This window comes from Leptosomus discolor, chromosome 2 (assembly GCF_034619465.1).
Source record: "Leptosomus discolor isolate bLepDis1 chromosome 2, bLepDis1.hap2, whole genome shotgun sequence".
Lineage (NCBI taxonomy): Eukaryota > Metazoa > Chordata > Aves > Leptosomiformes > Leptosomidae > Leptosomus > Leptosomus discolor.
In genome coordinates this window covers 13,125,485-13,139,331 of record NC_141392.1, presented here as the reverse complement: position 1 = coordinate 13,139,331, position 13,847 = coordinate 13,125,485, and the positions used below count along the sequence as shown (strand labels likewise).

The window sequence follows — 13,847 nt, the reverse complement described above, 5'->3', positions numbered from 1 at the left end:
TCAAGCACTGTTTCAATTGCAATATGTGTATTTCACAATAGGTCCTTATGAAGTAGAGTGTTAGGGAGGAAACAATGAAAAAATCTGACAAGGAAAAGTCCCTTTGGCAAAAAATACACTCAGCTTGTGAAACAAATGGAATTTGTGTGGGTAAGTTCTGTGGTTCACTTTGTGAATCTTAATATTCAGTAACAGAGCTGAATTTTCAGGCTGCATATGAAACTAGTGCCTCGTTACAATTCAAATTAACTAGATTTACCTGTAAAAAAAAATGAAATAGGCTTGCAAAATTGTCCTCTTCCACTGTCATGGCTGAGTGCGTTTTTTTGTGGAAGGAGAAGAACTCTAGTATTGACATGTGTTACATCTGTAAGTTTAAATAGCTTTTTGGTGTGAGTTGTCTGGGGCGGCGAGTGGGTTTAGTTTTGTTTTTATGGGAAGGCTCCTCCAATAAATGTGTTTTAAAAAGCTCACCTCAATTTATATTTCTTCAAGCAATTGAGTAGGCAGAGTAAAAGCTCTGTAAGTTACCATAAGCAAGTGTCTTTTCATCTCTGAAGACCTGGTGGTGGTCTTGAAGCAACTTTCTGAAAAAGCAGGATGACAGATTGGAACAGTGAAGCAGCTGCTTTCATAAAAGTCTTTTAACTGGATGAGGAAATTGCGAAAATACTATAGTTGTCTTTGAATCTATTTTTCAGTGTTTGTGAACAGAACAGTAGCCCTCATACCTTAGCAGTAAACCAGTTTTTTTCCTTGATGAGAAGTACTACTTTTCCGTTCAAAATCTGCCAGAATACTGTGGAATCTGGCCGAGCTACCTAAATATACGAGACCTCCCTTTTACATGTACTGAACAAAAGAAACGTCTGTTTTATGGAGAAGTGAAAGGAAGAAGCTGGATATTTAATCTTCTTACAAACTGTATGCATTAGAATGATGAATGGAGTGGATATAAAGATGCAGCTAGCTGTGCCTAGTCCATGCATCCATTTTACCATAAATTCATTGTTGACCCTTTTCTACTGCCCATGTCAATGTTTTTATCCCTTATCTGCAAGAATGAACCTAGCGTTTTCTCTCTGACACAACTCTAAAACTCAACTTTAAATTTTGCAAATAATTAAAGATCATTTAAATAGTATAGAAAATTAAATACTAGTTTTGCATACAAAGTAAGCTTAATGTTCTAGGTGTGATTCCAGATCACTCTTTTAGACTGTTAACTTTACATTCATATTTAACAAATGACATTATTCAGTTTCATGGGGTCACTGTGTCAAAATGTCTGTGTTAGAACTTTAATTTATTTCCAAAGGTTCTTTGAGTGGGCAGATAGGAGTGGTGTGTTAGAATGATTTACCGTCTCTGATTCCCCATGTGGATTTTAAGGCTTGGAACATAGTCTATGATGTAAATTTTAAGTCTAGATGGATTCAGCTGCTCTGTAGTGGCAGGCTGAATGAATGGGACTGATATCCCAAATGTGGGAGGCTGACCCTCTTCTTAAATATTGATGATGTCTCTGATTCTGTCTCCTGATCAAAGTGACAATTTATCTACCTCTCTCCTGTTAACATTAATAGAATATACGCAAGTGGGTTGTGGACAAATTTTGCTTTGTTAGCATCCCATCTCGGAAAGCCTGATGGACTGTTATCAGATCAGCAGTTGTTGGGTAGAGATAGACAAGAGATGCCAGTATGAGAGCGGGATAAGTGAAGAGTTAGGGAAAGTGTTTTTAAAGCTGTCAACCAACTTCATTGGACCATAGGCTATTTTTTATTGCAAAATTTCTTTTGCTGTGCTATAAATTAATTCACGTGTATCAGTGATGATCTTTGCTGTGGGACTTCTGCCTTTGTACTCGAAGATAGTCAGGCACTGAGTGTAAATTTCACTGGCTGACTAAAAGTGCAGAGGAAATGAGTGGGTAATGAGAGCAGAGCAGCCAGTTCTTTAATTGAATTAAAAGCCGGGTGACACCAATGCAGACACCTGTCCAATTACAGACAGGCCAAGGTGTTTACCATTGCTGTACAAGCGATTTGAAGATGACAGAAATCTTTCCGCCCACAGATTAACATAATGAAGGAGAACAGATTACAGTGGATGCTGGCCAAACAGATAGGTTGGCAGCTGAGAAAAAAGTAGTTTGCTGAAGTATGTAAATAAAATCTGTGCACTTTCTATTGCCTACCTATCAGCACATCTGTTTCTTTGTTGAAAGAAAATAGTGCAAGAGTATACGTGGAGGAAAAACGTTAATTAGGAAATGAACAAATTATTTTTTAAGTTGCTGCCTTTGCTGAATAATTTTTTTAACATAAAACTCCTGTTACAAAGGTGTTTGTTTGTTTTGTTTTGTTTTGTTTTTTTTCAAATTCTCACTGCCCTTCACAAACCTACCTATGCAAGGTACACTCTATTGCGCTGCAGGTGCTTTGTATAAAACCATTCTACTTTGTCAAAAGTAAACCAAACTGCCCAATCCAAACCTTCTACAGCTACGGGCGTCTTTCTGGATGTGTGCTACTGCAGCTCTCAGTGCCTGAAGCCATTGGTGACCCCACAGAATTGTCTTCCATCAGGAAATGCAAGGAGCATTAATTCACTGCTTCATAAGAAAAGAATGCTACAAGTGCTAAACGTGCAAATAAAACTAAATTGCTTCCTAAAGCACAGCAGAGTGAATAGAGAGATGGCATACACACTATACCATGCTCCTCTTGACCGAGAACTTGCAAATGTCACAGTTAGAGGATTTGGTTTCTGCATGTGTTTATTTGCTGAAGGTAATTCCAATAGTACTTTTTATACTTTCCTGTATTTAACCCTGTATGATCTGGAAGTAAGTGCTTTCTACTAAGTCTTATGCAAAAAAAGATGGGTTTTTTTTGACTGATGAAGTTTCTGTGCTGAAGAATTTACTGTAGATTTCGATGTTCCTGCTTTGCAGAGATATCAATGCTTTTAAACATCATTGTTTCCTATTTTCTGCTTTTGAATGCTCTTAAAAATACTTGTCTTCCATCACAGGAAGATCACAGGCACATTTGCTTACGTGGTGGCTTACACAATATTCTTTTTCTTTTCCTGTTCCATTTACATTAGATATTAAGGTGACAGTACAGCTTTCCACTGTTAACTGGGTGTTTGCAAAATCAAAACTATAAGCAGAGAGGGTGGATTCTGATCAACTGGTTTTAGTTTAACACTATCTGGAGTAAATGTGATTACTTCCGAATACCTCTTTCTGTGTACGAGTAGAACTGGATCTCAGAGAATTCAAATAGATCATTGCAATGCCAGACTTCGAAGTTTTTTGATTAATGAAAAGACACAAACATTACTAATTCAGTAAAAGCTAATCTCATATTTTCCATGTGCACACATTTACTAGTAAACACAATATAAACATTCACAGACCTTGTTTGTCCCACTCAGAAAATAATAGATTTATGCTGTAACTGTTAAGTTTCAGCATCAAATTCTTCAGGCCCTTTTTGTGAGTGTAAAGGACTTATACGGGGATTAAGACATTTTTAAATGAAACTCAAAGTTATGTTACATTCTCTGTAGTAACTCAATGAAGAGTAATAATAAGGACTAATTTCTTCTACTTGATTTTGTACATGTAATGCTGAGAGGCTTTGCAGTCTTATTGTGCTATGGGATGTTTGGCCAAGAAGTGTGTTCTCTGAGGTACCATTGTTTTCGAAGCTGCTTTGCAAAATCCCAGTGTCAGACAGTTCCAAAATAACATAGTTAGCTATAAATTTTCGTTGTGTTTTTTGGTTTTTTTTTTTGGGTTTTGTTTGTTTGTTTGTTTTTTGTTTTTTTTTAATGAAACACCCCATTGATTTCACTAAAAGCTTTAAGAGTCGGGGTGAGAACATGGTTTGAAATAAAACGACATGAATTTGCCTTCTTTTAATTACTACTGGATTTTTTATTCTGTATTACCTTATTGTTGGACCTACTTTGAAATGGGAACTGCTGATGTTTCTGAAAATGACTGTAATCTACATTTCTTTCCATGTAGTCCTTCTGTATATTGCAGTTCAAACTATTGTGTAACTTCCTGAAGGGGTAAGCAGTGATTTGTTGCATTCTCTGTGACAAGAAGCTGATGGATATGTGGGAATCTAGCAACGTCTTTTCACAAACATAAGCAGGATCTGAAAAAGCCTAAAATTACAGATCTTTTTTTCTTGTACTTTTGGGTACTGTGTCACCTGAATTATGTTACTGTAGTAGTATAACAAATATATGGTCTATATGCTGCCACTGAAGTAATGGAACGCAAGTGGGATGTTTCACACAAAAAAAGATATTTCAGTTTATGCATGAATAGAGGAAACATGGGAGAGGAAGCAGTAAAAAAAAGAATTGTTCTGGGAGACCATGAAAATTCCTTGGGAAAACAAAAAGAATAATTGAAAAAACTTTGTGAGGCAGGGACTAAGAAAAAAAACTCCTTTATTGTCATTGTTATATTTAAATATACACCTCAGTTGTGAAGTAGTGTCCGTTATAGTGAGCACAACTAAAAAACTTAGCTTTATCATTAGTATTAAGAATGGAATAAAATGCTATTTACTCTTAATTTACTTTGCAAATTTTAAGTCACGGCATAATAGGAAAGAAACCTTAAAATAATTTTTCTTTTATGCCTGTAACAATGGAAGCCTGTAACAGAAAACTTTAATTTTTCACTTGTGTCTGTGTATGAATGTAATCATTCTGTGCACTGTACATGTGCTGTACGTAACACCTTGCCGTCTTCTGTTGCAGGCATATTGACGGGCTTGCGTCCCTTCACAAACTATGCTGTAACCCTAACTGCTTGCACTTTGGCTGGCTGTACTGAGAGCTTGCATGCATTGAACATCTCCACTCCACAAGAAGGTAAAGTAATTTCAAAGGTCTTGACTTCCACATTTCAGTCATGAATAATAAAACAGGAGAAGAGCTAAATGCTGCAAAGCCATTTGCTGGAAAACCCCAACCTAATTTGATGACAAAGTGCATTGCCAGACCATAATTGCTCCATTTTTTGGGGGGGTGCGAAAATGAATCAAACTCCATACCCTTTAATGACATGCATCTTTAATAGCTGTAATGCAGATTAATGGGCTTTTTAATTGCTGTTACATTGTTCATGCAAGAGCCTTGTCATTAATATGAAGCATCTGAAAGATTAATGAAAGCTTCCTCATTTTACTATGGCTCAGAAGTAAATCTAGAGACAGTCTGACTAAAAAGAATTGATTGTATGGCACAGTATGAAATTGAGAATCAAACGGTTGATTTCCATGGTTTCTTTTAACTGCTAAACACCAGCAATAGGCAACAATTATTTCAGTGTGATGAAACCTCCAAATGCCGATTGAGTCAGTTATTAATCACAGTTCAGACTTCCCCCTTTTTTTTTTTTTCTGAGCACTATTACATGTTATTGTGCTTAAACTTAAAGGTTGTGAGTGTAAATTAGTGTTTTCTATGCTTACATTAAGAACTAGAGCAGGAAGAAAGAAAAAATACATTACAGTTCTGACCTTAGAGACTATGCTGATACATAATACACATCAATTACTGAAACGAATGTTCCCAAAATATCTGTGACATATCTAACTCCATTCTTGATTAAACATAAAGACCACATCTCCTGGTTAATCCAGTTAAAATCATCAGTTACTCCAAATTTACGCCAGTAGAATAATGGAGACTTCGACGTGTATTTACAGGACAGTAGTTAATCTTCCATGATGTGGAGTAGTTGTCAAACTTCCTTCCCTCCCACCGTTCTTTGTTTTATCTTCTCATGTAAACTAGGTAGTAATACAGTACCAATAAAACAAATAAAATCTTAGCATAAAGTTATGTGAATTACAACCAGAATGAATGAAGGAATGCTGGAGTGTTGAACTGCTGCCAAAGCAGGTAGTCATGCAAGGCGTTGTCCTGATGAGCACAGTCCTGAAGATTGCAATCTAACATTGTGAGAACAGCATTTTGATGTGAACATGTTAGCAACTGCCAGCAGCACCAATCAAATCAAAATGCAATTATTGCCTTTTGGAAGTTCTAAATAAATTGACTGAGTTTGTCTGGTGGCATTATCCATGAAAGGGTGCAGCCTCTTGACAGCCAAATAGTTAATGGACTCTGTGATGTAAACATGAAACACAATATTGTATATACAATATTGTATATTTCTTTCTGGTGTAATATAGTAGTTAAAAAATAAAATGGTTTTCTTGTTTTCTCAGCTTAGTGAATAAAGCAGGAATTCTTACATGTGTTTGAGAAAAACATCCACTGTTTTCAGATGTGCTGTCATATTGGGAAGGTTTAGGCAAGAATAGATTTTTTAATTTTTTTTTTTTCCCAGAGATCAAATAAAGCCATGGGGAACATGTGTTTTATCCCTCAGAAGAATTGAACAAAAAGTCAATGTGTGGAGTTTCTATTTTTGGACGCTCTTGTTGCATGCTCTTAGTAACAATAAATTGATGATACAGAAGACAGACACCATATCACACCCTCCAGCTATCCCTGTTTCCCTATTGAAACATTCATTACTTTATATTGTTTTCACATTGCCAGCCACTGCTAGTTATTGTTTTAAATTGCTGGCACAGAGCTTGTAAATTACAAGATATTCTCCCAGACTAAGGCCCGAGTTCTGCTCCCCTCGTGATATTCAGGGGGATTGCTTGTGCTTCTAGCGTATAACTCATTGGAACAGTGAGAGAACTCTGCTTTTAAATTATTATCCATTGCCAACTTCTGGTAGATTATATACATAAACTCTATGCTGAACAAACATTACTAAGTGTATTGAATTACGAAAAGTCTGAAACGAGAGGTAGTGCTTAAGAATACAGCATCTGCATTTGTGATTAGAAAGAGTGATCACTTCGTAGTTAGGAATAAATAGCAGGAAGGAAGAGAAAATAATTTGTATTAAAAAAAGGATTGTACTAAAATCATGTGCCCCTCCCTCTTCTCAGTGTTATCAAGCTGGAAAGATAAAGTCATATGAGCATAATTAATCTTCTAAAAAGCAAAGAGTGTATCCTTATCTTTAATAGAAGTTTCTGTTGCGCTAGGAAACCTCACATGCAATAGGAGAGTTCTCAAAATGCTGGTATGTTCCAAGCACAAACTCTCTTCTGAAATTTCAGCTTTACCAAAAATCATTGTGGTAGTAGCTACTCACTGAAATTATTTCTTATTTGTGGAAATATAATGTAATATAATGTTATACATTTTTTTCACCAGCACCTGAAGATGTGCAATCACCCACAGCAATATCCTTTCCCACATTGCTGATGATGAGTTGGAGTCCACCCAAAACACCAAATGGTATTATTACACAATATATTTTATATATGAATGGAGTACCAATTTACTTTGGAAATGGAACTAAATATGTTGTAAAAGGTGAGTTCTCTGCTAGGTAGCATGTGTGATGGGTATCTCAGAGTTGCTATGTGCAATTATATGACTGAGCCCTCCTTATTTCAGAGGAAAAAAAAAAAATTTAAAATGGGCTGGATGCACTTTAAACCCTGATGGGTTCCATTTTTTAAAGAATCTTTCATAGAACTTTCTGTTGGGACTCTCAGAAATTGATGTCGCCGTGGTGTAGCTAAATCTTATGCTGTATTTTCCTCTTTCACAGAACTTTGGTCATCTTTTTAATGGTCTTAGAACTTTTTGATCTCATACCATCTAGCTCTGAAAACAAGGAAACTGTAAACTGTTGAAGACAAGATACTGTGTACATTTTTAATAGTTTTTCCTACTGTCTTCCTCAAATATTTTTAATCAGAGACACACTGTGTGGCTTTCCTGAATAGCCCATGTTTAATTCATTTGTTAAAAGCATAAACTAATGATCTGTTTTCTTCTGATAATGGTTATTCAATGTGTCAATAACCAAGTTATATCAGTACTCTTTAACTATTACATAGAAGCTAAATGGCTGTTACTTGGCAATACAGTGAAGTATGGTAATCTGACTTCCTGTTCTAATGTAATTGGTGTAGTTTAATGAGGTATCCAAGTTATTTGTTCAGACAATATTCAAACAACAAAAAAACAAAATAAAAAACAAAATATTGAGCTAGAAATATTATAGCACTACATGAGCACTGTTCTGGGCCCATCAGAATTTGTATATGGTAGTAGGTGCAACTAAAATTAAAGCATTTCATATCAGACAACTCGGGGAAGAAGAGTACCAAGACCCCACTTTCTTTTTAATTTAAGGCCTTGAAATTCAAAGCCATTTCTGCATCTTGAGTTAGTATAAAACATATTTAAAAATTCATATAGTTCAAATTTCTTTGCCTTGCACAGGCCATAAGCTACTGGTGTGGTGGGTCAGTTTTGACACTGAAAAATGAATCCAGTTAGAGAACCTCCTGAAGGCTGTTGATGATCGCTGTAATAAATAGTGCACACTTTAAGTCAAACTTTTTCATTCTGTATTCAAAGGTAATGGATTTTTCGTAACCATAGTAACCTTAGTGTATTTCTGGATAAATACACGAGGTATATACATTCTGGTTTTATTTTTGAATATAAACTACCACATTATATATTACTAATAATATGAAAAATAGGATATAGGTTAGCATAATGACAGCTCAAACTACTGTGCATTTTTCTTCTGCAAAAAAATAAATATTTATCAAAAGTATAGGTTCAATTAATTTCTCCCCCATCCCCCCAGTTTTCTGGTATTCTTGTAGTGCCATTTATCTTTTTTTGCAAGATCTCCATTAATCTCTTATTGCCATACCATAACACTATTCTTAAGAATTTTGAAGTGCAAATAGTTGTGCTTGCAATCTCATTAAAATCATTACTGAAAGTTCATCACAGGTAGCTTTACTGATGTGTTCATCTGCAACCTGGTTATAAATTGACAAGCAATGTAAAACATTTGAGGAAATGTTCACCGTAATATATTTTGTTTGGTTGGTTTTAGATTCAAAACCAAATCAAAGTCAGATTGTATTCTGACTCATAGCCAAAATGAATACTTATTGATAGAAATTGTGGTAAAGTAACTTCTGTAATTGTTGTTTGAAAATATAGAAAAGGATAAATTAAAAGGGTTAGGACTTGATTTCTCATGTTCTACCTCTAAATCTTGAATGATACATCAGAATACATTCAGCTATTCCTGTCTAAGGAAAAGTCATCTGGTTCATAAGCTTCCTAGAAAAGCTCTTATTGCTTTTATTTAGAAATTATTTATTTATGTTTTTATAGAAATTTTGATTTTTTTGGTCCTATTGAGCATTTCGTAACTTTAATTCCAATTCATTTTTAGGCAGACCTAAGATATAAAGAGAACAGAGAATCTTGCTTATTCAAGAGAAGGCTAGTGAATCAGATTGTTTTGCCCTATGCAGTACAGCACAGGAGCCACTCTTGCCTGCCATTCTGAACATGGAGATCAGTCTGTTTACTCTGGATCCATTTTATTTAGCTGCCAGTTTCTCACTCTGCCTGAGAGGGAAGGGGAGATGTGTGCCAGCAGGCTGGGATTTGGGGCACTAGAAATCCCAGTCATTCTGAAATGAGGTTTATTCAAGATCTTGATATATATGCATATATCTTTAATTTGACCTGGATTTTCTTTCTATCAGAGCCCAAGATTTTCTGCTTTGTAGTATAGAAGTTTTTTTTTTTTTTTTCCCCCCAAGGGTTATGGTTTTACAGTGAAAAGTTGCAGCTTTTGACTTTCCAGTGTTATACATGTCTGTCTCATACCTTTTTGACTTTTCCTTTTCCTTTCAGCATTTATTCTAGTGATGTTAGTGACTCATTGCCTCAACATAATATGCTATTGACCCTAAATAGAGAGACAAAGTTCATTGTCTCTGACATCTGTTTCATATTCATTCACCAAAATGATTTTTCTAATTTAATAACTGTACAACTGAGTTCCTGACCAGTAGTCTACACCAGACAGAATATACCAGAAAGTCATGGATTCTCTCTGTATTTTTTGAAGTGCTATGTCTATTGAAATGTTTTGTTTTTTTTTTAAAAAAAACCTTTCTTTTTAGGAAGGCATCAATGCTGTCTAAAAATTAGTACTTCACTGACTTTCGCTTCAGACCGTGGAAAGTGCACTCAGTTTAGGCTCATAGTAATTAATGCATAACTTGAGGAGGGGTATGTTTTCTCAACACCATAACTGCAAATATATTGTTAACTTGATTTCTGATCTTGACAGTTGTTGAGGGCTTGAAATACTCATTGATTTTCATGGGAATTCAAGTGTTTGTTTCCTCTGGGGGTTGAGCTGTAATTAAAAAGGAAACCCTTTAAAAGCACATATGGCAAATGTACACTTTACCACATTGAAAAGAGGGACCCATTAGGCATCCATCATCCATTAGTGCCTTTGAATTTTTTCCCCATATTGAATTTTTGGTTTCTTTGTTGTGAGTAATAAAGCACTGAAATGAAGCCAGCCCCTGTCCTGCAACACCTTTGTTAACTGTCTGTGATTTTTCTGCTTCCCACCTTCACAAATTTGCCTTGCATGGCACTCCTTCCTCATGCAGTCTGGGTGCTATTTCATATCCTGAATTCCAGTGAAAGCCTACTGTCTCCAATGGGTAGGGACAAACCAAGAGGAAATACTTGGCCCAGGATCCCAGGTGAGATTTAGGCTGCGGGAGTCCATGCCCCTGTGTTCATGCTTTCAGTTCCTCTGTGTGAGAGTGCAGAACCTCCTGTAACCAGGACCGACAGCTGCAGCTCAGGAGAGCAATTGCAGTAGGATTCTGCTCTCGAAACCTGCGTACCTTGCTGTTCTGTAGGGATGACCAGCAGCTATGAGGAGATGGAGAAGCTTGTACAGTTATCTTCTAAACTCTTAACATGTACATACTGATCTTACAAAGGCTTTTGATTTTAGGGCAATTTGAGTTGATTTTTCCTGTGGAGAGGAAAATATGCTTCTCTCGCCCATCTAAACACTCACAGGCAAAACTGAAGCTTCTACTTTGAAATGTGGGGATTTCTTAATGTAATTCTTTTTCCATGTTTTTAAATTTAGGCAAGGTATTCGTTCTTGTTTTTCTTTAAATTAGTCTCAAAAATTTCCCACCTGGCTTGGATGAAAGAGAAAACAGAGTGGGTATTATACTACAAGTATTAGACTGCAGTGACCTGAGCTGGTGGTGCCAATACCACCAGCAGAAAGGTGATCTAATAAATGCAGAGATGATAATGATCAGGTGTGACCCAAGTGTCAAGTTTTGTTTTGGTGGAAACCTTATTGTTGTGAAGAAACTTTAGAAAAAAGATTAGAGAAAAATATTCCTCTATTTTTAAATGCTGAGCATTTGATGGGCTAAGAAAACTAGGTGGTTGTTACCAAACATGTTTACAGAAGGAAATGACTTTGTAAATATCTTCAGAAAGCAAAAAATGTATAAATCTATATCTTTGCACTGAGCTTGGCATTGAGGATGTACATCTGCATTTTCTGAAGCACTAGATACTTGGCAGTGTTAACAAATTGTGTTCATATAATTTTCCTAGCAGAATCTAATGGTTCTCCATGAATCTTTAAAAGGAAGATATTCTTATTAAGACTGAGCTGTATAAAACTTATTTTTCTCTGCCAACCTGAAAGAAGCATTTCCAGTTTTTCATGAAAGAGATCTTGTCAACTATGTTACAAGGGCAGATCCTCAACTGGGTTAAATGAGTATAGAGTTATTTTAAATTACATGCCCAAGAGTTTAAAAAACTGTGACAGACTGCTTTGTACCAGGTTTCTGGGCAAAATATTAGGGAGAGCCTTGGAAAAGGTGAGAAAGAGCTGTCTTCACAATTTTGTCTAAAAGCACGAACTAAGCTTTGACTTATTCAAATTGTTATTTGACCTGAGTGTGGAAAGGCAGATCCTACAAAAACAGGATAGAATGGGAGCCTTGTTTTTCTATGAGGAAGAGGCAGATGTTTGACAGCTGTGCAAACAGGGCTTAGCATATCTGAACTTAAAAAAATGGGAATGCCCCAAATTAATACCTGTATTTTTTTATGTTGCTCTAAACCAGTAGTAATTACAGTACACACTATGCACAGCCATGCATAGTTGTTACATTTTAGTGAAAAATTGGCAAAGTTTTTTGTCCTTTTAATCCCTATGAATACTACTACTTGTTTTAAATGATAGATCATAATAAAAGCAAAATCCATCATAATATCAATATTGTACTAATTGCCAAGTGAAACAATTTGAAATCCACAGAATTGTATGTAGAGGATAATTGCAATAAGATGTATCACTGCAAGAAGCTGAATCACTGAGAAGAAAATACTTCTTATATTAGGTTTAAGGTGTAGTTCTCATGGTTACTTTTCATACCGTTTTTAGCTATAGCCTTGTTTAAAAACACCGATTTCCAACCTTAAGGATTTGCATTCTTTTTTTTGGTCCTGCCCAAAGATGACAGGCAGCTTTTGCCTAAAAGGACAAACAACAGAAAAATTCTGTAGTCCTCTGGTATGAGTTTATTTCCCGTCTTCCAGGTTGTGGTGAAATACATATAAATACCAAATGAACCCAGTCTGTTCTTTCACTAGAGTGTTTTAGCAAGAGTGGTTTGCTATCCAATACAATGTTTGTGCTAGGTTTATGTATACCATAACTCTGAATGACACAATTCCTCATTTTTTTTTTTGTGAAGCAGAGACTTATTAACACCATCGTGAGCAATGAAAAGTTAGTCTTCACCTCTTAGCCAATTCTGTGATCTGAAATGTCTTGCATGTGACCCGGTGAGTTATGCCCCAGTGTCTCGTTCTTATTTTAGGGTCTTGCAGCACCATGCTACAGTTCCAGGCCCACCCCTTGTCTTTGGTTTAGCAACATGTCCAGCTGATAAGGCGTAGAGGAAATAACATGTTTTCCAGGATGGCATCTAAAGAACGCCTGCTGCTTCAGGCTTTATTCTGGCCCGAGTATGCATTTAAGTAAACATGTATTGGTGCACCTAGCACTAGAGGGCAGAGTACACCAGCCTTACAGGAGAAGCTGCCGCCTTCTAGAAGTTGTAGGCATGTAAGAAAGCACATTTGATACACCTGAATTGGCAACACTGACATTGCCAGTGACCGGTACTATCGTAATTAATTCTGCAGGCCCGGAATGCAGATTCAGCAGGCACAAAACCAAAGGGCAAATGGGCTGTCTGATCCTGGTATTCCTGTATTTCAGCCTCAGACAGAAAGATCTGGTACACTCATTGGACTTAATAATACAGATCTGGGGAATTTAGGAGGGAGGGGGGTGGGTAAGGGTAAAAGCATTATGTTTATTTGTAGCAGCTCTGTTGTATCATTTTCTATTGCAGTGCATTAGTGCAGTGTTAAATAAAATCTGCTTATTTAAAATCCTTTTAAATAGTGTTTAAATATTTCCTGCTGATACAATCTGCTAAAGTAGTTATCCTTGCTGCAGATTTCAGTTAACCTTGTCGCAGATATTAAGCCTGAAGCTACACAGACTTTTAGGGACCTTGATTATAGAGCAAAACCTAATGGTGTCATTATAAAACCACAGCTGGACAAGCTTCTGGAGTCCTTGTCCTTTGATCAGATTTGGGTAACACAGCAAGCCAGGAGAGAACTCACGCTACCCCTGCTGGAATTGCTGAGCTCTCAGGTTGCTTGAGTACCGCTTTCTAAAAATTAAAATGCAACACAAATTATAAAATGAGAGTGATTGGTACCTCCCAATCTTCTCTTATGTAGCAACACAAACTGGAGCAAATAGCTTCTCTAGAGCTAATAGC

The 13,847-nt window shown here is 36.3% G+C and overlaps 1 protein-coding gene across 1 annotated transcript in view; it reads left to right on the top strand.

Annotated features, from left to right (window-relative positions):
• Nucleotides 1-13,847, top strand: part of USH2A (usherin) — a 395,830-nt gene that overhangs the window by 170,187 nt on the left and 211,796 nt on the right. Inside the window, exons 30-31 of the mRNA XM_086460628.1 lie at nt 4,798-4,911; nt 7,291-7,452. Coding sequence (XP_086316754.1) covers nt 4,798-4,911; nt 7,291-7,452 — 276 coding nt within the window. The remainder of the gene's footprint in view (nt 1-4,797; nt 4,912-7,290; nt 7,453-13,847) is intronic.